We start from the raw sequence: 23530 nt of genomic DNA, 5'->3' as shown, positions 1-23530 counted from the left end.
TTCTTCTTACCTCAAATACAACTGTTTCACGCTGTTTTTTCTAAGAAGAAACTGTATTTCTGGTACTTCACCAACAATGAGTTGGCTATAAAATGATAACGGAGCGCAGATAAAAGTAAAACACTAAATACACACAACTGCTCTGAGCGCGTGCTGCTGTCGCCTTACGTCAAATGTAAACCAATCAGAGCCCATTCCGCTGTGCCTCGCGCTTCCTTGGTTACCGGGCTAGCAACGCAAAGACACTTTCACAAGCGGATGTGTCACCAAACAAACGCTGGTAACAACTTGAAATAACTTTTTAAAAACTAAACTTAACAATAACTTATATATTTCCAAATAAAGTATTGTATTTGCGCGCTATTGCGTAGCATGCAGACCGTTGGCCAGGTGACTAACGTTAGCTGCGTTTTTACGTAAATTGAACAAACTCTCCTCTCAGATGTGTTGACATCCTCAAGATACTGCGTTCTCAAAGCTGCTTCATAAAAAGTGAAAACGACCCATTTATTAAATGTAAATACGCAAACCAAAGTGCAGAACATGGAGATGCCGGTGAGTAAAAAGGCTATAGAGTTTACGTTCGCTTAAATAACATTTAAAATGTCAATGTGCTAAATGCGCACTTTCCGAACTATAATAATAACGTTAGGCCTAATAAGAATACTAACACTGAACATCTTCCAGGGGTCATTTGGAAAAAGCAAGCCCCCGAAGAAACCAGAGAAATATGTGAGTCTTTTACCACAGATACAGAAGGTAAAGCCTGACACTGATCCACCACATCTCTTTTAATCAAGATTATTTTCTCATTCAAACAATTATTGATGGCTTGTGGTTTCAGGTTCGATCAAAACCTCGGTGGAATGAAGCAAGCCCAAGCTTTAGACTTCAGGAACCAGCTCAGGAAGACCCCATTGTCTCTTTGTTCTCCAGTAAGAAATACAGTATATTATGATTTGCAACCCAGACTATATTATTAGTGTGAACATACTTCCAAATTCCCTTTAGGAGAAGTGCAAGGAGCAGGAGTACAATGGAGTCAGAGTCGTCATCAAGGTCCGCAGCATGTAAGGACCAAATATGGAGGGAACTCGAGAGTATCTTACAGGCATCGTGGCAGTGTCCCACCCAAGAAGGATCGTGAGCAGTTTCGCAGTGCTCTCGTCAGCATTATTATGTGGGTTCGATTTCCATAAAGATGACTTCTTGATGACGGATTGTACCTGTCACATATAATCACTAAAAGAACAATATGATTTCAGGCACCGTGAAGATGCCACTACTACACCCATCACAGAAGACACTTCAGGATCACCCACTGCTGCAGAGAAGGACATTTTGGTAAGGGACGGCCTTTAATCTGCAGATTAATTTGAGTTCAGATAATTTCTGCTTAATTTAAAATACAGTATGTCCTCATGCTGTTTGGTCACAAACATTTTGTCTTGTCTTATGTCTTTCAGAGGTACTACTATTACATCCGCAATGGGATAGGCACAGAGGACGTGGCAGCCATGGAGGACTCCTGGCTTGAGAATGTTCTTGCTTTAGTCCCAGAGCATCTGAAAAGTTTGAGCGGAACCATTGAGGCTGTCTCAGATGAGATAAGAGAAGACTATCTGCTCAGCGTCAAAAAAGCCATTGGTATGGTCTTCTGTTTGGCATATCTTGTTATTTGCCATGTAGACACAATTACATTATATTTCGTTGGTCTAAAGCATCTTGGTGAATATCTTGGTGGAATGTTTCACCAAATGCAGATAAAAAAAATGTGATGTTTAGTGTAGGTGCTTGTTTCTACAAGATATTTATTCTTTTCATTTGTAATAAACAATCATTTTTAACTGTTAATGTTGAGTTTTTTTTGTTTATTATTGTTGTTTTTTTTTTTTTACCACTTTTTACCCCATATTTATTCTAACAGCTTTTGTACCGTCTCTATTCTTTGACAATGTTTGCCATGACCAAGTATCGTGTGTGTTGTTGTCCTCTATTCTCACTATTCCTCTATTGTAGTGGATTTTGTGCTGCGGGACCCCAGGGAGAGTCAAGAGCACAAGGCTATAGATCTCCCCCCATACAGACAGGAGTGAGTCCTGCTAAATTTCTTTTAGTGGTACAATTTACAAGACAAAAATAACATCACAGGCATATAATGGACCATAACACATTCTAGTTGGTTTATATTTGTCAAAATAATATAGATTGAGTATGAAAATAATAGTTTTCTGCTTAATTCAAATTCAGCCATATATTATCTGATTTGTCATACATGGTAAAGTGACATTAATATAACAAGAACTTCTGTGGCATGATTCCTGTAAATCTTTAGTGTATCCCCTTCACTTCTACCAAAATGATGTAAAGCATTTTGAATGAAGTTAACATTATTACATTCAGTTAATGACGGAAAATAGAAAATTACCTTCACTGTGGACAAAAAACATATGCAAAATCACCTTTAATATTTTGTCAATATTCTGTCAATCATTGTGTATTAAATACCAGATTTTTTTTTGTTGCCATTTTTGTTTTATGTGTTTTCCCCTTTTTTTTGCAGAATGGAAATTATTCCAAAACCATGGCAAAAATCATTTCTTCAGGCCCAGAAAAGAATGAGAAACCAGCTTCACTCAATCAATCCCACTATGCTCGCAGTACTGGATCTGTGGCAAGTGTCTTATAAGTAAGTGTCAAATGACCGTGAATACACTACAAAACTTGAAAATCTCAGAATGTGTTGAACTTGCATTGTTGAAATAAAGCCTTTGTGAAAAAGAAGTACTTTTTAAAAGAGTAACAGAAATAATATATTTAAAAAAAAATACTATAAGTGCTAAGTTTGAACTGTTTATTGCACTTATTAACTTATTAAAAAATATATATTTAAAATGTAGTAAAAGCAAAACTTTTTAAAACTTGATTTTATTACAAAGCACACTATAACTGTGTAGTTTCTAACAAAGTCATGAAAGTGTACTCTTTTTAAGTACACTTAAATGCCCTTTAATTCAGTAATATCGTATTATCTGTAGTTTTTAATATATACTTTTAAGATTTGAAATGCTCTGCAAGTGCACATTCAATAATAAGCACAATACTTTTAAATCACCAAGGGGCCATGGTTGATATCACAGAGATATTATTTTCAGTTCCATCATTGTGCTTGCCTCTGTTCTCACCTCTTTTTCTATTGTCCACATGATCTTGTTCACTTCTGCAGGAAGTTGCGCCTTATTGATGTGGAGGTCTTTCACAATAGACAGGAGTCTGTGGAGTTGTTCACCTTTCAGCAGTTAGTCAACAAACAAATTGAAAGTGCCATAGGCATTCTTCTCAAAAAGTAAGCACTCTCATCTGTTGAATGTTTATGGAAGAGGGCAATAACTTTGACAATCATCTTATAAGCTCAGCGGACTGTACCCTGCAAAAATAATGCAACTATGATTCTTTATTGTTTCTTTTGTTTTTTAATCAAACAGGTGGATGCTAGAAGTGCAGCAAATCTATTATCTTGGTAAGAAGCGCAAACAGATCCCTAGCAGCACTAGTGTTGCTCAACTGCAGTCTTTCTACAACTGTGTGGCTACGCTCATGACCTCCCAGCTCCAAAGCCTGGCACTGGAGTCCATTCAGGACTACACACACCTCATCGCCCAGGACCCTGTAAGATCGCCTGTACTATTGCGTCGGAAACTCTCTGAACCCTTTTTTCTTTGAGAAAATATGATTATTATATCACTGTTTAACCTTTTTTTTGCTTCAGTGCATCTTTTATTATTTATTTATTTGACTAACATTCCTCATAAATCCCCATGGCCTATGAAGTAATATTTTGTTCCCCCTGTTAAAGCATTCAGTGCGAGCCTATGAGCATCCAGGGTTTGTCCTAAGGCTGGTCTTGGACAAAAATACTATCAAATTTGAACCTGATTTCAAAGACTTTGAAGTAACCCTGCTAAACATCTATGACATGATGCTGAAATCCTTAAGTTTGATCCCCCGAGTGGAGATGAAGCTGTACCAAGAATGGGTAAACATATGTTTTTTTAATTTTATGTTACATTTTGCTTGCTATGTGGTTTGAAAGCTGAAATATTAAAGGGATCATATCATGAGGAATCGCATTTTCTTTGATCTTTTGAGATAAAAGAGTTAGTTGAAAACACTGCATGTTTCAGAAATGTCTTCCCCAGTGAAAACAGACAATGTTTTATCTTTTGCAAAGAGTTTTCTTTCTGAAACAGAACTCCGTTAACATGTACATTTCTAGTAAATTCCGAATGTTTTTGGCACAAAAATATTATTGTATAGGTCTTCAGAGAGAGAAAGAAAAAAAAGTATGTTATCACACCTCTAACAATGTACAAAGATTACCTCTAGTAAATATGATCAGCTGCTATAATCAAACACTAATGTCATTCCTTTAATAAATCTTTACTCTGATTATTGCCATAAATATTTCATGTATTTACACATTTTATACTCTGCTAATTCTAGCCTGGTGCAGAAACAAACCGTACTCTGAAGCCCATCGTCCTACCAGAGATCCTGAAGGCCCAGCAGGAAAAGATCAGACGGGTAATTCATGCAGAAAGCGCTGAACCTTTGAAGCATATCCGTCTCTATGATAAGTATGCTCCGCTGGTGTCCCAGCAAGCTGAGGAGGATGTTACCCAGTTCCTGCAGGAGCAGCACTCCTTCCAGGAGCTAATGATGGAGGTGACCCGCTACCGGCAATTGGCTGATGAAATCCAATACAACACCCTGAAGGTTGATCTTTATTTACTTTAATTGTACCTGTTCACATTCTACTAGCTTTTCCCCACATAATTGTGACTGACTGAGAATCTTCATTTCTTATGTTTAGGTGGTGCGTTTGGGCATGTTTGAAGTGCACTCACATGATCTGGTCCGTGCCCTCGTAAAGCGAGCGGAGGGCCTCCTGGAGAAGCTGGTCACTCATATGTTACAGGGTCATCAAGAGTTCAATAACAAGTAAGACACTGACGCATTTCTGAACATTTTTGTCAGTAACCTGTTAGTAATCTGTGTCATTGATTTCTAGGTTGTGCGAGGAATATGATACAATATCAAAAAAAGCCCTCAGAAATCCATCAAACACACAGGAACTAATGGAACTTAAGGTAATACTGACCAGCTCTATCTTTGAAACATCTTTGTTAAATTACTGTTGACAAAAAACAAAGACCTTTCAGTATGTCATTTCCTTTTTGTCATTTATGCTGTAGGAATATGTGCTGAAGGTTGAGGCAGAGGAGATGCCTCAGTTGGAAATTAAGCTCCAGGAGTCCAATAGCAGTTTGTGTTTCTTGGTGGATTATATCACATTTTCGCTCACAGACATTCAGCTGAACAGCAAAACCTTCCAGCGTCACGCACAAATGCCTTCCGTCTTTGATCAGCACCGCCAGATCATCAAAGAGAACACCAGCCAGTTCCAAGATGGCCTCAAGGTACTAGAGATGCCACACGTTGGCCAATCAGCTATTGGCAACTCTAAAAACAATTGGTCAAACCAAACATGGAAGCATACAGATAATCTCAACTTGGCAATAGATCTACAGACAAAACAAACCTACACATTATTCAACATTTTGTACATTAAACTGTATATTGGATAAATAAGAACAACAGTTAGGGAAAACAATAAGGGACCTCCAAGCATTAGCATCAAGCTTTTATTCTGTACTAAGAAACAACAAAAACACAAGAGCTCTAAAAATCCAAACTTACAAGATAAACGTATAAAATTGCCAATAACACTTAATTCAAATATGTTGAAAAACTGCACTTTGATGTTCATTCTGACACTGCTACACTAATGTATGGAATATTGTGTGTTTTTCAATCATAGTTGAGGTGTGAGAGGGTTTTGGAGGATCTTGAGAGCTATGAACAGCAAGTGGAGGAATTTATGACCTTTGGTGACCTCTCTGAGCTCAGCAAGTATCTGAAAAAGGCCCAGGCCCTCAATTCCAAACTGGACTTGGTTATGGAAAAGGTACAGAAATGTGTGAAAATTATGTTTTTTTTCACTGCTTCTTTAGCTGTTATTAATGTTCTTGGGATGTTGCTTAAAAATTCTGGATGGAAACAAAATTTCCAAAATGCTCTACGATGATAAACTACAATGCAAGTCATTCACCTGATGTTCTTGTCATTCTGAAATGCTGAAGCCAATGCCTGTTCACACAAGTGCAGACAAAATGGATGTTTAGTACATTTGTCAACTGAATTTGTCAAAGAGCTTTAGTGCCTCTAAGAATGGCTGCTCTTATCATCGCACCTGCACAATCAAAGTCATACACTCTTATCCACCAGATCAGAAGCTTCAACCAGGAGGAGGAGGCCTTTGACTGGCCTGTCTCTCAGTACCCACAACGTAAAACTGTTCAAGACCGTTTGCTCCCTTATCTGCGGCTTTATGAGATGGCGGCTGAGTTCCAGAGCCAGCACGATCAGTGGGTGACCGGCCCGCTTGCAGCCGTCAACCCGGACAAAGTGGAAGCTGATGTGGGTAACTACATCCGTTCCTTGTACAAGCTTGAGAAAAGCTTCCAGGACTCACCCAAAGCTCTTCAAATCACTACCTCTGTGAAAGCGGAAGTGGAAGCCTTTAAGGAACATATTCCTCTAGTGCAGGTGCCGTATAGAGATATGATTCTTTTCATTTGAGTCACCTTTTTGACAGTGTGGGGGAAATCTGTGGAATGATTTAAATAGGGTAAAATGTGATAAATAGAACTTAGAGTACATCACTCTTGGTAGCTCAACACATTATAAATTAGTGAACATATTTAATAAATGAACATGCTAGGGGCTGTAATCTGCTATGCTTTCTGGGGAATTCTGAGAGCACAGAATTTTGTGCTGGCCTGCTCATTAATTATGGGGATGATTTGTTTCGGCAGGTGCTTTGCAACCCTGGTCTCCGTGAGCGCCACTGGGAGGCCATGTCTGCAGTTGTCGGGTTCCCCCTCAAGCCCTCAGAGGAGGATGCCTGTGTGGCCCAGTTTCTTCCCCTGCATCTGGAGGCTCACCTCCCTGCCTTTGAAACCATCAGCGAAGGGGCCAGTAAGGAACACGGCCTTGAAAAGGCCATGGAGCGCATGGCCAATGAATGGGCGGGGATGGAGTTCACCCTCCTGCCCTATCGTGAAACGGGAACCTCCATTCTATCCTCGTTGGATGAGATCCAAATGCTGCTGGATGACCATATTGTCAAGACCCAGACCATGAGGGGCTCACCATTCATTAAGCCATTTGAGGCCGAGATACGGTGAGAATTGGGAGGACTTTCATATAATTTTGAATACTTTCTCTCATTTTAGTCAGTATAAACAATAGTGCCTCATGAGTACTTATACACATGTGGTATTACGGCTGTCATATTCGCTTCCTCTCAGGCATTTCTAGAGTTTGATCAGTACTAGGCCACAAGATTTATCAGGGAAATTTTTACTGGGGCACAACTTTTTAATTACTCTCATGCTTCCTCTAAATGTGCATGTGAAACAAGCAATGTATCTGCATGTATCTCAGGGACTGGGAGGGTAAGCTGCTTTTGCTGCAGGAAATTATGGATGAGTGGTTGAAGGTTCAGGGCACATGGCTCTACCTTGAGCCGATCTTCAGTTCCCCAGACATCATGGCCCAGATGCCCGAGGAGGGACGTCGCTTTACTGCAGTGGACAAAACCTGGAGGGACACTATGAGACAAGTCAGCCTGGTGAGTCAGAAAGCCCCACATATGCAGCAAAATATAAACACGAATTTGGGTTTGTTTGAATCTGGAGTTGAGAAAAACTCTTTGGAGAACTTTCTGACATTTCTTTTGTGTGTTCTTGACAAATGAGACAACTTTCAGACACATGCCCAAACATAGTCACTCATCTCAGTCTCAGTGCTATGAGGACATCAATATCTGTTGTCCTCCTCTAAATGGAAAAAAGTCGCCTGGCTGTACCATCAAATAGGAATTATGGATTTTGTCTGGAGGGACTCAAATATGGGAGTGTGCAGAAAACAAGGTCGTCGAGCAGCACGAGGCATGCTGCCTCCACAAGGTTTGAGAAAATGTGTAAATAGGTAAAAAAAAAACCTCAGCATCTTTTAAGGGAGTTAAAAGACACTTTAGAGACTTTTTGCTGAGAGTTGACAGCTAAAGTCATATATAAGCTTGGTCATGCAGAATTTCTTTATATATGAATCTAAAGCAATTCTTTGTAAGCCTGTTTTTGAAAAAACAGCTTTGTGTTTATCAAGCCATAATCGGATGAATCTATGGACTGCAATATCAGAATGTCCACTAGGTGTCTCTCTTCATCTATGTTACCCGCAGAGCTGTTCGTCGCCTCCAGATTTTATTTACTCCTTTCTAATGTGTTTCTAACTTTCCCCATTTGACAGAAACAGAGATAAACATTCTGTAATTGAATTCAAAATTCTGGGATTATTTAAGGATGTTTTCCTTTTGAATAATTCCTACACCACTTCACGATTTCCACATTAGGCTATAAGCCATAAATGGCTCTTCTCGGAAAAGCAAACATATATTATTTCAGCTGGAAGGCAGGTGCTCTTGCCTGTTGCTGCTTAACAGGAATGCTGGTTTCATGAACAGCAGTACATAAAGACATGCTTATAATATCAGTGGGGTGTTTAGAAGAAACATCAGCATAGTAGATGCAGATCTGAGACCAGTTTTTATTTTTCTTGAAACACAAGCAGGGACACGTGAAGCTGTTCTGGAACCCGAGGCATAATGCTACTGTAAATGAAAGGGAATGCATTCATGAAGGAAATGCGATCAGTAACTGTGAATATCTGGATTTGCTGAACAGCCCACCTGCATGTTTCTGCACCCTGTGAAAGGAAGCGGGGGATTTTCAGCATTCAGGCGCATTCCGGCAGCACTCACCCTCTTACTCTAATGTAATTCAGTGTGACGGAGGGGGAGAATAATTAAAAGAGTAATTGGCATAAAACATCCCCTCTCTCTTTCATTAGAGTCATGAAATTGTGTCTTTTTCATGTTTTAAAAGGGTTATTTTGTGTTGACTTTGGTTATTAACAACCCCTCATTACTTCCTCTCAGTCCCTGTCAGAGAACTCTGGCTTTTTTGTCATCCAAAAGTGATCGTTAGACTTCAATCTCTTCGTGAACGTGAAGTCTAGTCACCGTAGGTAATAGAAAATCAATAGCAATCCGAAAAGGGGAAAAAGCAATTATTATCTCTTTACAGGTGAGCAGCATCTGTGAGGGGTGGAAAGGGAGGGGCGGGGTATCCAATTGTTTCCTCTCTCTCTAATGAAGGACGTGGCCTTCATACAACCTTTGGAGCGTTTGAAAATCAGACATCGAAAGATGGAATGAGTTTTGCTAGTGGGAGACACCTTTCATAAATGAACTCTTTTGTAAGAGCAGGGAAATATGGCCATGAATATCATCTTTTCATCTCTGGATTTGTCTGAACTTTGAGGGCAGATAATTAAAAGGAGTGTGATGGTATTTCATTTCCCATGATTTTCATTCTTGTTGAATTTCTCTACTGCTGCTGAACTTGAAAACAGCTCACACGGTCCAGCGGCTTCCTTTAGACATCGGTCTAATATGACCAGCTATGGTCAAATATGCACTTTACTGATCTACTAAATTATTAGTGGTGCTTGCTATATAAGCTTTTTCTCATACATACGGTATGGGATTTGAACAAACCCCTAAGTATTAAACTTCAGCATGTAGCTCGCACTGGCTGACATGAATAATACCATGGGGCTTGTTGAGGACAGGTGTTGAAAATGGCTGAATTTCATAGATTTACAGAAACCGTGCACTGAAGGATGAACCCTAGCCATATCTAAGGACCAGAATAACGTAGAGAGACTTGTTGGTGGTCTCTTTTTTTCAAGCAACCATTCAGAGCATCTTAGCAACCACTTAGAACACCTAATAACTGCATAACAATGACTTGCAACTTAGCATCATGGCAACACGTTTTATAAGTAGCACTCATATTTCCTTAACACAATGTAAAAATCTAGTTACTCCATATCATTGATTCTATAAGACATGTCTAAATGGCTTGCAAACTGTGTCTAAATATATCCCTTTGTGGTATTTATTATGTGCAATACATGTGCTTCTCTCTTAGGACAAGCATGTCCTGGCAGTGGTGGCCATTGAAAAGATGCTAGACAAGATGAAAAGCAGTAATGAGTTGCTAGAACTCATTCTGAAGGGTCTAAATGAATACCTGGAGAAGAAGAGGCTCTATTTCCCCCGCTTTTTCTTCCTGTCCAATGATGAGCTGCTGGAGATCCTCTCTGAGACTAAAGATCCAACCAGGTACAGAGGAACTTTCGAAAGTATTCAGTTGGGACAGTCTGAAAGAAGTCTTTTTGAAAGAAGCCTATGCTCACCAATGCTGCATTTATTTGATCAAAAATACAGCAAAGCAGTAATATCACAATTTAAACACTGTTTTCTGTTTTTCATTATATTTTAAAATGAAATGTATTCCTGGCAGAGGCAATTTTTAGCAGCCATTACTCCAGTCTTCAGTGTCAGATGATCTTTCAGAAATCATTCTATGCTGATTTGATGCTCAAGAATCATTTCTTGTTATTATCAATGCTGAAACGTGTGCTGAAAAGTGATATTTTGTCGAAATCGGGATACATTTTTTTCAGGATTCTGTTCAAAAGAACAGCGTTTATTTGAAATATAAGTCTTTTGCTGCATAAATGTTTTTTTGCTCTAATTTTTGATTCATTTTATGCATCCTTGCTGAATGAAAGTATTAATTTCTTTAAAAAAATATCTTACTGACCCCAAACTTTTAAACGTAAGTGTATATATATATATTGGCATCATAACTGTCATCGCCGACCTTTCTAAATATCATTATACAACAATGAGCCAAAACATTATAACCACCTGCCTAATATGCTGTTGGTCCTCGGCATGCTGCCCCAAAAATGCCAAAACTCTACAAGACCCCTAAAGGTGTGCTGTGGTATCTGGCACTAATACATTAGCAGCAGCAGATCCTTCAAGTCCTGTAGGTTACGAGTTGGGGCCACCTGGTTGTTCCAGCATATGTCACAGATGCTCAATTGGATTGAGATCTGAGGAATTTGGAGGCCAGGACAACACCTTGAACTCTTTATCATGTTCCTCAAACCATTCCTGAACAATGTGTGCACTGCGGCAGGGTGCATTTTCCTCCTGAAAGAGGTAGCTTCCACCAGGGAACACCATTGTCATGAAGCGGTGTACCTGGTCTGCCACAATGTTTAGGTATGTAGCACGTGTCATATTTGCGTCAACATAAATTGCTGGACCCAGGGTTTCCAAGCAGAACATTTCACAGAGCATCACACTCCCTCCACTGGCTTGTCGTCGTCCCACTGGTCATCCTGGTGGCATCACTTCCCCAGGTAAAGGGCGCACACGTACATGGTCGTCCATGTGGAGAAAATGGGACTCATTCGGACCAGACGACCTTCTTTCACTGCTCCAATGTCCAGTTTAGATGCTCACGTGTCCATTGTAGGTGATTTTTTGACAGTGGACAGGGCACTCTGATAGGTCAGGTCTGATAGGATACGCAGCGCTATACACAGCAGAGTGCGATGCACTGTGTGTTGTGACACATTCCTCCCATAACCATCAGTAAAATTTTGTGTGACTTGTGCCACAGTAGACCTTCTGTTGGCTCGGACCAGATGTGATAGCCTTCCTGTCACCCAAACACCCTGTCGCCGGTTTGTGGTTTGTCCCACCTCAGACCACTGTTGGTAAATTGCAACCCACAAGCCTTTGCCATTTTAGAGATACTGTGATCCAGTCGCCTTGCCATAACAATTTGGCCCTTGTCAAAGTCACTAATATCCTTATTGCTTTATTCCAACACGTTGATTACAAGAAATGATTGTTTTGCTTGAAATCTAATCTACCCAGACCTTAATATGCTGCATTATGAGGACTAGGAGATGATAAACGATATTTGCTTCACCTGTGACTGGTCATGTTTTGGCTCGTCGGTGTAGGCGTTGACCATCGAAAAACCCATATCAGCGACCACTGTTGATCATTCTGTTGGATCCATTGTTAAATCATATCCACTGGTTCAGTTACAGCTGTTCCTGGAGCAATATCAAGTGTCAGAATTTCTGTGAGTTTGCACTTTTAGTGTGGTGAGTTGAAGTAATTTACACTTTCTCCACATCATCAAAGGAAAAGATGCTTAAAGGAGACATTTCTCCTTTAAACAACATGATTTATAGGCTTGATGAATATTGTTTGTCAGCAGTTTAGGGGATCTGATTTTGAAGGCTTCTGTTTTCAGTATTCTTGCTATTTGGAATCCGCTTTGTTGATAGATTGCTTTATAATAAGGCCAGGCTGGATGACTGCATGTCGGAAATAACTATGGTAGATCAGTCAGTTCCAGATCAATTATATAAAAAAAAGACATAAGATGATGCAAGTTTTGGTCCATTTTTGAAGTGCATTGCTATTATGCTTTCTTTTTCTGAATGTTCATGAAGAATAAAAGGGATTGAAACTTTATCGCTGCAACTAATGCTTTGAAATGCAGTTTAAAATGGTCCTTATATCATATAGCTGTGAAACAAATCATTAGTAGTATTGAATATCAGTACCCATGAACTGATAGTATTACGCAAGAATGTAGGCTATGTATTTTACTCTTAACATGACATAAGAAACACAACATTCGCTCTGTAGTGCTTTAATCTCAAGCCTGTGATATTTATGAATATATCTTATGTTCTCACATAGCCTACTTTGGCATGTCTCTCAGGGCACATCCAAATGATGTTACGCCGCCTACCTAACCACTGCAGCCTACATGAACATTTAGCATGTGAGGCCTCAAAAGGAACAGGGAAGGACAAATGAAAAGCAATTTAGCTTCACCTCGGTCTCTGAAAACCAAACTTGAACCCCTTAAAACCCAGTTTACTAAGGGAATTTAATTATAGTGCTTTTTCTTCTCCATGTGACACTCTGGCCTACTTTCTCTGCTGTGGCTCCCCTGTGCAGGCCCTTAACATATAAGCAAATCTTGTTATATTTCACCCCAGGTATTTGTTTAATGATGAATGATGATGCCTCAAATCCAAGTTCAAATTGTACTTTTGGTTTCACAAAACTAGGAATGTTGGCCTTAGCTTGCCTTATTTTTCTGCTCTACTGAGAGTTCTGACCACCTCTCTCTTGCTCTCTTTCTCTCTATCTCGCTCTCCCTGTGTCATTCTCACTCATCCTTTGTGTTTCCCCATTTCTTTCGCATTTGAGAGTTTCATCTGAGATTCTAGCTTTACAGAAGAATAAAATTCAAATAGCAGCAGCTGTTTTGCAGAGGTGTCGGTCACAAACTACCAGACGGTGGAAGCGATAATAAATGTTAATAGAGTCACTGACTCCAGGTGGTTCGGCATAAAAGTTGCCCATGCTATCGTCTCACAGGGTTACTCATTCATGTATTTCTTTTTCTCTGAAAGAGAGATTTCTAAACATCTTGGTGTGATTTTCGCATGTCACCTCAAATTAAATATCAGATTTGCATTGGAAAGGGGCATTAGTTCACCGCCATCTTTATGTTTCAGGGTACAGCCTCACCTGAAGAAGTGTTTTGAAGGTATTGCTAGCGTGGTGTTCACTGACGTTTTGGACATCACTCATATGAAGAGCAGCGAAGGAGAGGTGGTGGAGCTGCTGGATATCATCTCTACATCTAAAGCTCGTGGGCAGGTGGAAAAATGGCTCCTGGAGCTGGAGAGTGGCATGCTCCACTCTATACACAAGGTACAGAAATGTATAAACTTTCTTTGAGTCAGTGGATTTCTAAATAACAGAAATGGAAACTATGTAATTGGATTCAATTTAGTTTAGCCTGGCTTGTACTTTTATTGGTTCTGTTGACAAATCCTTCGCACAGGTACTTGCTTGTGGCTGTACAATTGACAGTTTTGACAATGACACATTTTCATATTTTTTGTAAGCACTTTGAAGCATTTGGGCTATATATTTAACTGATTGTTTTGCTACTTATGAACAAAAAATCTTTGTAACATCGAGATTACATTAAGACAATTCAGTCATTAAAAAAAAACCATGCATAGTGAATGCAAATTAACCACCTTCATTTCACACACTGCTTCACACCAGAGCTACATAAATGGATGTCAAATTAAACACATAAAAATATAAACTTTATTTACCTTAAACATTGTGGATTCCTGAGGGCTAAATGTTCATTTCAATTTATAATATCACCATTACAAGCAATAACAGTAAAAAATCTGAAAAAGTGAAGGAATTTCATATCAGCACTATATGTCTGTGCTATTCTTAGAAATGTAAAATAATGCAAACTGTGTCTCTTGGCTCCTGGCTGTCAGGTGATTGGAGAAGCACTTGAAGCATATCCAAAAGACCTACGGATCAACTGGGTCAGGGCCTGGCCGGGTCAGACAGTGCTCTGTGTGTCACAGGTTTACTGGACAAAAGACATTCATGAAGCCATTGCAAAGGGACCAGAGGTATGTCATACATAACAATTTAATATTTTATTGCACAGCTCTCTGGAATTCTTGTGTACCCTTCTCACGGACTGTGATGATGCGTTTTCACATCGCAAATCTAGTACAACTTTTCATGTTTTCACTATATATATATATATATATATATATATATATATATATATATATATGCTATACTTTGTGTTATATTACCTTGGCAATAAATTACAAAAAACTAATGAACACTTCTGCAAGGGTGTTTCAAATACATCGGCTGAGGGAATGACAACAAATTTGACATCTTTCTCTCTTCAGACTGCTGTAATCAGTCACCCTATTTTCTTTTGCTATGAAAGCAAACGGGAAAACAAAAATTATATTTGCTGTCATCTCCCATTCAACACTGTAGAAGTTTACCCAACTATGATGAAATTTGAAAAGGGTCCATTATTTATTCATGGCATTCTACTCAATATCTGTGCATAGTGACGCGCTAAACTGTAAAACTGACTCCCAGACTATATAGCTGTGCTGTTTTCATGTCTTCTTTTTTCTCATATAATAAAATAATTAAACTCGTCAGAATTTCATTTCTATTTATTTATTTACTTATTTGCCAATTAGCCACATTATAAGCAAGCTAATGTGTAGTCATTATCTGCCTCATTTTGAGTTGGGTTTATTTTGCAATAACGGCTGTCTTACTGTACATTATCCCTTAGATAATATCTTATTATGACTGGGTTATTTCTGAATCAGGCTCTTCAGGCCTATCTGGAGCAGAACAATACTCAGATAGATGACATTGTGACTCTGGTGCGTGGCAAGCTGTCCAAACAGAATCGAGTCACACTCGGAGCACTGGTGGTGCTTGACGTTCACGCCCGGGACGTTTTGGCCTCTTTGGTACAGAAGGGTGTGAATGATGAGAACAACTTTGAGTGGCTCAGCCAGCTGCGCTACTATTGGATTGTAAGTCAGTTTGATTGTCTGAAAATGTGATTGAAAATGATTGTGACCTTATTTGTGAATAGTGTGGATATAGTTTTGGATATCAGATTTCTCTCAAATCTTTCATTCGACCCCGTCTATGAAGGAAAACCAGCTTCAGACAAAGATGATCAATGCAGGCTTGGCATATGGCTATGAGTATCTTGGAAACACACCACGACTGGTCATCACCCCTCTCACTGATCGCTGCTATAGGTCAGAATGCTTTACGTTATTTACATATATGCATTTTGGCAGACGCTTTTATCCAAAGCGACTTACATTGCATTCAAGGTACACAATGCAAAATGTTATACAAAATGATCAAAGGTTTTCAGTGTAGCTGCACCCAGAGGATGCTCTACAAACAATCATTTACTAATTGGATTGTAAATATTACGCCATGCTGTATTTTTATCGATCATTTTTTTTATAATTTTTTTTTTTTATAGATATGGTCTATATTGTCTACTTTCGTAGACAATAGAGCACTTTAAAACTTTATTTTCTTCACTTCTAATTACTATTACTAAACAGCATCTTTTAGTGGCAGTGTTTCTTATTTAAAAAAAAAAAATCAATAGACCAGATACACATTCAAAAGTTTGAGGTCAGTAAGATTTGTAACTTAAAAAAAAAAAGAAATGTATACTTTTATTCAGCAAAGATGCAAATCTGACTTAAACTTTCTATTAATCAAAGAATCACAAGCAACACAACAGTTTATAACATTGATGATAGTAAGAAATTATTCTAGAGCACCAAATCAGCATATTAGAATGAGTTCTGAAGGATCATGTGACACCGAAGACTGGGGTAATGGTGCTGAAAATTCAGCTTTGTCATCACATGAATACATTACATATTAATTAAAATAGAAAAAGGTTATTTTAAATTACACTATAATACAATTTTAATGTTTTAACTCTACTTTTGATCAAATAAATGCAGCCTTAGTGAGCAAAAATATAAAAAAATATACAGACCCCAAAACTTTTGAATATTAGTGTGCAATTTTTTTTGTCTTTCAAAATGACTGAAAAGATTTTAAACTATCTGTTTAAATTCAGTAAATAATTTAATTCAGTTAACACAACCTCTGGCTGCACCTTTTCTTTACCAGAACTCTATTTGGAGCTTTACATTTACATCTTGGTGGAGCCCCAGAGGGTCCTGCAGGTACCGGCAAGACCGAAACCACCAAAGATCTGGCTAAAGCTATAGCTAAGCAGTGTGTAGTCTTCAACTGTTCCGATGGCCTGGACTACATTGCACTGGGAAAATTCTTTAAGGTAAGTTTTACAAAGTTATGATGCATGAATAGGTATTTAAAAAATGTTTGTGCTTAAGTCAAGTTATATATAGGTTTCTTTTATTCAGCTCACAGCAAAATATGTTTTATTTAAAAAAAAAAGAAAAGAATATATAATAATATAATAGTATTTGGCATTGTCTTACTGGAAAAGAAATGTGAAATGATGGCTAAGTTAAACATCACACATGAGGTCAAGCTCCATGTGTCTTTAGAAAAAGCCTCTCAAACAGAACAGCACGGCATAGGACTGACATGACCTTCACTGGTTACTATAGAAACACATATTCAGAACGCCAGAATGGTTGTGGTGAAAAAGAAATGTTTTCTTGCAGAAAGGGGTTATGAACTCTTTAGAATAATAGTACATAATGAGATTTGTCTTGTCTCATCTTGTTTTGTGTCATCTTATAGATTACTGAATCAACAAATTATTACTAATTAAATTGAGTCTTTTCTAATCCCGAGTTAAATTAGACATTACTCTGGGGAAAATACATTGGAGTTCAAAAGTCAAAGACCACAATAATTTACTGTACAAATTACTTTGTTTTATTTAAACCTGGAAGTTTATTTCTAGATGTTGTATTATTTTGAATAATATAAAACAAAAACAAAAATAATGTAGAATGAATGAATTCATTATAGGAATGACCAATTAATTTTCTGTAATTTTTTTTTTTTATAATAATAATAAAAAATATAACACTCTCCAGGCCTCCCAATTACCTGCTACATCTTCAGTCAAAAGTTTAAGATTTAAGGGTAACACTTTAGAATAATGGTCATTAGTTAACATTAGTTAATGTATTAACTAACATGAACTAACCATGAGCAGTACATTTGTTACTGTATTTGTTCATCTTTATTAACGTTAGTTAATATAAATACAGCTGTTCATGGTTTGTTCATGTTAGTTCACAGTGCATTAATTAATGTTAATAAGATTTTAATAATGCATTAGTAAATGTTGAAATTAACATGAACAAAGATTAATTAACGCTTTATAAGTGCAGTTCATTATTAGTTAATGTTAACTAATGTAGTTAACTAATGTTAACTAATGACCATTATTCTTAAGTGTTACCGATTTAAGAATTAGGGTCAAACTCAAGACACTGCCTCTTCCAGTTCAAAATCTTACATAGACTACTCTACTCTAAAACAAAATGATATAATAAATTATGATTCAATTATATAAACTATAACAGAATATTCCCAGGTGTTTCTCCAAAATGTGACAAACGCGTGATGGCTGATGCGACCCTGCTTCACAGTTATGCATTATGTCCTATTCTTCAAGACTTTTGGTATAAGATTTTCAGTGTCATCTCTGAAATCAACCTATTGAAACAGATGGATTTTTTAATTGTGTTTGGAATTTCAAGACATGAGCTCTGTTTGTCTAAATCTCAACAACAATTTCTTTCCTGTGGACTTTTAAACGGCCAAAAAACTTTTGGAAAAATAAACTGCCTTTCCAGCTTTGGCTCGACGAACTCACAAATTCACCTCACCTGAAACGTATATGGCTCTTTCTAAGGAATAAGAGATACCAGTTTCCTAAAACATGGGAACCCTTTATAATGTATTTAGAGGGAGGAGACAGTGGAGACTTGGAGGAAACCGATGTTGACTCAATTTGAGTTCAATCTAAGATCTGTTCCACCGTTGGCTCTTTCTCCCCATGCAGTGCATATCAGGCAAACGGAGAGACGTGGGCGGGTGTGCAGTTGCGTGGGTGGTTGGGCAGTTGTTCTGTTCTAGGAGTTTTCTGTGTGGTAATATATGCATATGCTTGCGTGTATTTATGAATATGTAGGTGGCATATGCATGCATAGGTGTGTTAAGTATGCTGGTGTGTGCTTATGTATGTATATATACTTGTTTGTTTACTTAACTGCAGAAGGAATTATAACTTTTATTTGTTCGATTTTTGCATGCAAAAGAAAATATGGAGGATCTTTAAATTCAATTTCTGCTAAGTTATCTGTATAGTATGTATTCTCCAATAAACAACAATAATGTATCAATCAATCAATGAAATGCTTTCATTGAAGCTCAAGATGCTCTTGAGATTTTTCTCAGAGATCAAATGTCAAATGTCTGGAGTTCATGTTCTTTTGGGTTCTGTTGTCATTAAAGCAAAAGAGGAACATACAACAAATACTAAGACATTTTTAAATGAACATTAGTTTCTAGTTAAACCTTTAAAAAAATGTATATTGAGAAAAATTATTATTATATAATTTTTTTTTTCTAGTGGCCTTTGACTTTTAGACCCCACTATATCTATTAATAAATGCAGGCATGTCAGTTTTCCTTTTAGTTTGGTATGCTAGCAAATACTGCAATGCTTTTGTACAGCCTCAGTACTATCAGGGAACCACAGCTGCATCTATGCATCTTAATCAGAGAGCATAGAATTGCAAAGGGTTTGCGTTTTAATTTCATCCTGCTCACCCTTTGTCAGTTATCTGGCAGCACAGGTGTGTTCAGACTACACTGTATGTAGATTTGCTGTATGTCATGGTAAAGATACTTGGTCTCTTTCAGGGCTTGTTGTCGTCTGGTGCCTGGGCCTGCTTTGACGAGTTCAACCGTATTGATCTGGAAGTGCTTTCAGTGGTGGCTCAGCAAATTCTAACCATCCAGAGAGGTGTGTGTTTGTATGCACATTTTGAGTTAGAATGTTCACTGCGATGTCAGTGGATTTTAAGGTTCAATCAGTGGAGCTACAGGAACCCCCCCCCCCCCCACCCCCACCCCCCTCCTATATGCTATCAAACTTAATAGGTGCATACATCTGAATTTGATGAGTTGAATCAACCATTAGAATGCTTACATTGCATAAATCTATCAATATAATGAGATTTCTGGGTTTGGATGCATGGATGCATGTTTTTCTCTGCAGGTATTTCTGCACACGCTGAGATGCTGCTGTTTGAGGGGACAGAGTTAAGACTGAACCCTACCTGTGCTGTCTTTATCACCATGAACCCTGGCTATGCTGGGCGCTCTGAACTACCTGACAACCTGAAGGCAAGTAGAGAACCAAATCCACTCCAAAATGTGTAGAGTATATGGAATATGCTTAATATTTGAGTGTGTCATACTTTAATCACATGCCTTATATACATTTTTTTCAAATTGCTTCACTGAAGCTACTATAAGAAACTTTGTTAATGTTAACATAAGTTAGCAAGTAATAACAACGGCTATTTAATATGAAAATGTACCTGAAGTAAGAATTCTAAGTTGTAAAACTATTATAAAACTAAGTAATATGCCCTTAGTTTCACAGACAAGGCTTAAAGAGTTAGTTCTCCCAAAAGTAAAAATTCTGTCATTATTACTCTCCCTCATGTTGTTCCAAACCATATGACCTTTAAGGTTCATCTTTGGAACACAAATAAAGATATTTTTGATGAAATCCGAGAGTTCTCTGACCCCTCCATAGACAGCAATTTTAATAAACACTTTCAAGGCCCAGATAGGTAGTACATTTAAATAGTCCATATGTCTACTGTGGTTAATTTAATGAAGTGAAGAAGACGTGAAGAAATTGTTAAATAAAGTCGTTATTTAAAAAAAATATATATATTTTTGTCACTTCATTAAATTAAGGTTGCACCACTGTAGTCACATGGACTATTTGAATGTACTACCTTTCTGGACCTTGAAAGTGTTAATTTTGTTGCTGTCTGTGGAGGGGTCAGAGAGCTCTCGGATTTCATCAAAATATCTTAATTTGTGTTCGGAAGATGAACGAAAGTCTTTCGGGTTGGGAACGACATGAGGTTGATTAATTAATGACAGAATTTTCATTTTGGATGAACTAATCCTTTCAGCTCTCAGACTAAAATGCATGTTTGAGCTGTTTTAATTGTAAGAAACTTGCACTGAATTATCTTAAAATATGTCAGTGGCATTATTTTGTCTCAGGATGCACACCAGTTATGTTTTTTTCTAAGGCATGTTTATAAAAGCTACTTAAATGCCCTAATTGAACTCATCCTGGTGAAAAGAGTGGGCCGTATAGTGTTATGTATGAGTGTAATATCCATTGATTTATTATTTTTCATATGATTTTGTGTATTTATAATGTTCCTGTAATGTTTCTTTATTTTTTGCTGCTACCATTTTATTGGAAGAGATAGTTCATTTTTCTTGTTCTATAATTGTGAATGCTGTGTAATTTTCTGCTGCAGGCTCTGTTCCGGACAGTAGCTATGATGGTGCCAGACTATGCTCTGATAGCTGAGATTGTGCTGTACTCCTGTGGATTTGTCAGAGCACGACCGCTCTCAGTGAAGATTGTAGCTACATATAGACTGTGCTCTGAGCAGCTCTCTTCCCAGCACCATTATGATTACGGCATGAGAGCTGTCAAATCTGTTCTGACTGCCGCAGGGAACCTGAAGGTAGGACCTGTATCTGCTAAAAAGCCCCACATGTTGCATTTTTGTCACACTATGAGTTCTAATGTTTTAATTAAAAATAATATACTTTAACTTTGCATTGACACATGAGTATAATACATTTAAATTTTATATTTAATTGTATTTGGCCTTATATTCTTAAATGTTTATTACAAAAGCTGAAATATATTGATTTAGCCTAACTGATTAAAGTCAAAAGAGAACTACTCTGTCTAAAAAATGTTTGTGGTGTTTACCATTGCATTTCAATTCATGGCCTTTTATTTGCAACATCCGTGGCCTGAATCTATAATGATGTGATTTGAAGAATCAGATTTCATTTTGTATTTGTATATGAAGGCCCTTCGTTGTTTTGATTCAACATCTCATTTCATTTAGTAGCTATAGGTTTTGGCTTCTGCTGCTTCTCCTGAGCCCCCTTTTTCTGAGCACTTCACTTAAACTTGTTAAAGCAATTCTGAATGACTCCCAACTGCAATTGGCCCAGTTCCTCTTCGCCTGCCACTGTTATCAGCACAGAGTTACCAAGGGTCAGAGAAGTGAAACATTTCCACTTCATCTCAATTCCCATTGCACGCTCCTTCTCCTCTCTCCCTCTCACCACTTTTCGCCTGTGGATCAAAGCCAAATGAATCTGACATTGAATATAAAGTGTTCACACTCAATTCAGCAGGACGGAGAATTGCAAATTTGTGAAAAACACGAACTATTGAAATTGAGAACTTCGCTAAAAACCTGTGTGCCCCTAATGAATTCTGAGCTCCAATAACTACAACTCTCTTTCTCTCATCATCTCTAGGGTGTAAAAGCGCAGAATGTAAGAAAGCATCCTTTCAACACCACACTTTTCAGATTAAAATGTCAATTCAAATCTGCAGTTGTCATGTGTTATACTATAATTCCATTAGATTTTTAGACAGATCCCCTGAATCAAGGCCAGAACATGGTGACTGTTATGTTCATAGGTGGCCCTACCTAAACTCATTAATTGATCTTTGATTTATGACTGTTGCACTCGTTTCCTCTAAAAGCTTATTTAGTATGAACAAGGGGCTATCCTCATACAGCTCTCATTTACCGACAGTCAGACCCTGTGAATGAAGTCCTAGGACATCAGAGAAGACAGGTCAAAGGACCAACTGCAGCGCTTACACAGTGTGCCTCGAGCAAGATGAATACTGTCTTTCCATTTAGTCTGCTGTTCTGATACGACTGCGCCACCTGAATAAAAGCCATGTCCCTTGTCAGAGCAACACAGGCCACTCATTCCCTGCAAACTTTTAGGAGTGGCAACTGCATTTATTTGGAGGAGTGAATCCCATCTTGTTCTGTGTTTGTACAGAATAAAGGAGTCACTTCTATTATATCAAACTGACAATGGTTAACATAGTAACCACGGCAGCAGTTAGGCATCTTGTGGCTGCAAACAAGAAAGATGCCAACAGCTATTGACCAAACTAACATTTGTGACAAAAGACGTTTTAATGTCCAGCGATTGTTAGTAAACAGGGAACTGTTCATATACTTTTTTGTGCTTCTAGTCAAGTCCCTTTACATTTAAGAAAAAAAATTCTACCATTTTCCACCCTCTTTTAAAGGCTTAGTTCACCCAAAAATGAAAATTAGCCCATGATTTACTCACCCTCAAGTCATCCTAGGTGTATATGACATTGTTCTTTCGACGAATAAAATTGTAGTTATATTAAAAAAGTGTTGGCTCTAATGGCAGTGAATGGCTCTGTTTTTGAAGTCCATAAAAGTGCATCTGCCCATCATATAATGTGCTTCACACTGCTCTGGGGGGTTAATAAAGGCCTTCTGAAGCAAATCGATGCGTTTGTGTAAGAAAAATATCCATATTTAAAACTTTATAAAGTAAATTATCTAGCTTCCGGCCGATCGCCTTCCGTATTCAACTTACGGTTGAAAAGTGCCTCTCGTGCAGTTCAAAATGCTTACGCTACATCTGACAACATTGCACACCAGTTACGCTCGTCAGACGTAGCGTAAGCATTTTGAACTGAACTGATCATTTACTTTTGTAAAGTTTTAAATATGGATATTTTTCTTACACAAACGCATTTATTCACTTCAGAAGGACTTTATTAACCCCCCGGAGCCGCGTGGAGCATTTATATGACGAACATATGCACTTTTATGGACTTCAAAAACAGAGCCACAATCACTGCCATAATAAAGCTTGGAT

At 37.9% G+C, this 23530-nt stretch overlaps 1 protein-coding gene across 1 annotated transcript in view; it reads left to right on the top strand.

The window, feature by feature from the left end:
• Window positions 1-543: 543 nt before the first annotated feature.
• Window positions 544-23530, top strand: part of dnah7 (dynein, axonemal, heavy chain 7) — a gene marked incomplete at its 5' end in the record, with an annotated part of 72919 nt that continues 49932 nt past the window's right edge. Inside the window, 28 exons of the mRNA XM_079820691.1 lie at window positions 544-555; window positions 688-759; window positions 845-935; window positions 1012-1180; window positions 1266-1344; window positions 1467-1647; window positions 2020-2092; window positions 2564-2689; window positions 3227-3346; window positions 3486-3669; window positions 3857-4036; window positions 4504-4776; window positions 4874-5001; window positions 5072-5150; window positions 5256-5480; window positions 5882-6028; window positions 6349-6669; window positions 6939-7306; window positions 7570-7756; window positions 10182-10375; window positions 13666-13864; window positions 14461-14601; window positions 15340-15552; window positions 15677-15786; window positions 16694-16862; window positions 19439-19541; window positions 19797-19924; window positions 21094-21306. Of these exons, the coding sequence (XP_079676817.1) occupies window positions 544-555; window positions 688-759; window positions 845-935; window positions 1012-1180; window positions 1266-1344; window positions 1467-1647; window positions 2020-2092; window positions 2564-2689; window positions 3227-3346; window positions 3486-3669; window positions 3857-4036; window positions 4504-4776; window positions 4874-5001; window positions 5072-5150; window positions 5256-5480; window positions 5882-6028; window positions 6349-6669; window positions 6939-7306; window positions 7570-7756; window positions 10182-10375; window positions 13666-13864; window positions 14461-14601; window positions 15340-15552; window positions 15677-15786; window positions 16694-16862; window positions 19439-19541; window positions 19797-19924; window positions 21094-21306 (4485 nt within the window). The remainder of the gene's footprint in view (window positions 556-687; window positions 760-844; window positions 936-1011; window positions 1181-1265; window positions 1345-1466; window positions 1648-2019; window positions 2093-2563; window positions 2690-3226; window positions 3347-3485; window positions 3670-3856; window positions 4037-4503; window positions 4777-4873; window positions 5002-5071; window positions 5151-5255; window positions 5481-5881; window positions 6029-6348; window positions 6670-6938; window positions 7307-7569; window positions 7757-10181; window positions 10376-13665; window positions 13865-14460; window positions 14602-15339; window positions 15553-15676; window positions 15787-16693; window positions 16863-19438; window positions 19542-19796; window positions 19925-21093; window positions 21307-23530) is intronic.

Source organism: Gobio gobio (assembly GCF_949357685.1).
Source record: "Gobio gobio genome assembly, chromosome: 7".
NCBI classification, from domain to species: Eukaryota; Metazoa; Chordata; class Actinopteri; order Cypriniformes; family Gobionidae; genus Gobio; species Gobio gobio.
The sequence above is the reverse complement of the archived record's forward strand: the minus strand, read 5'-3'. Positions and strand labels throughout refer to the sequence as shown.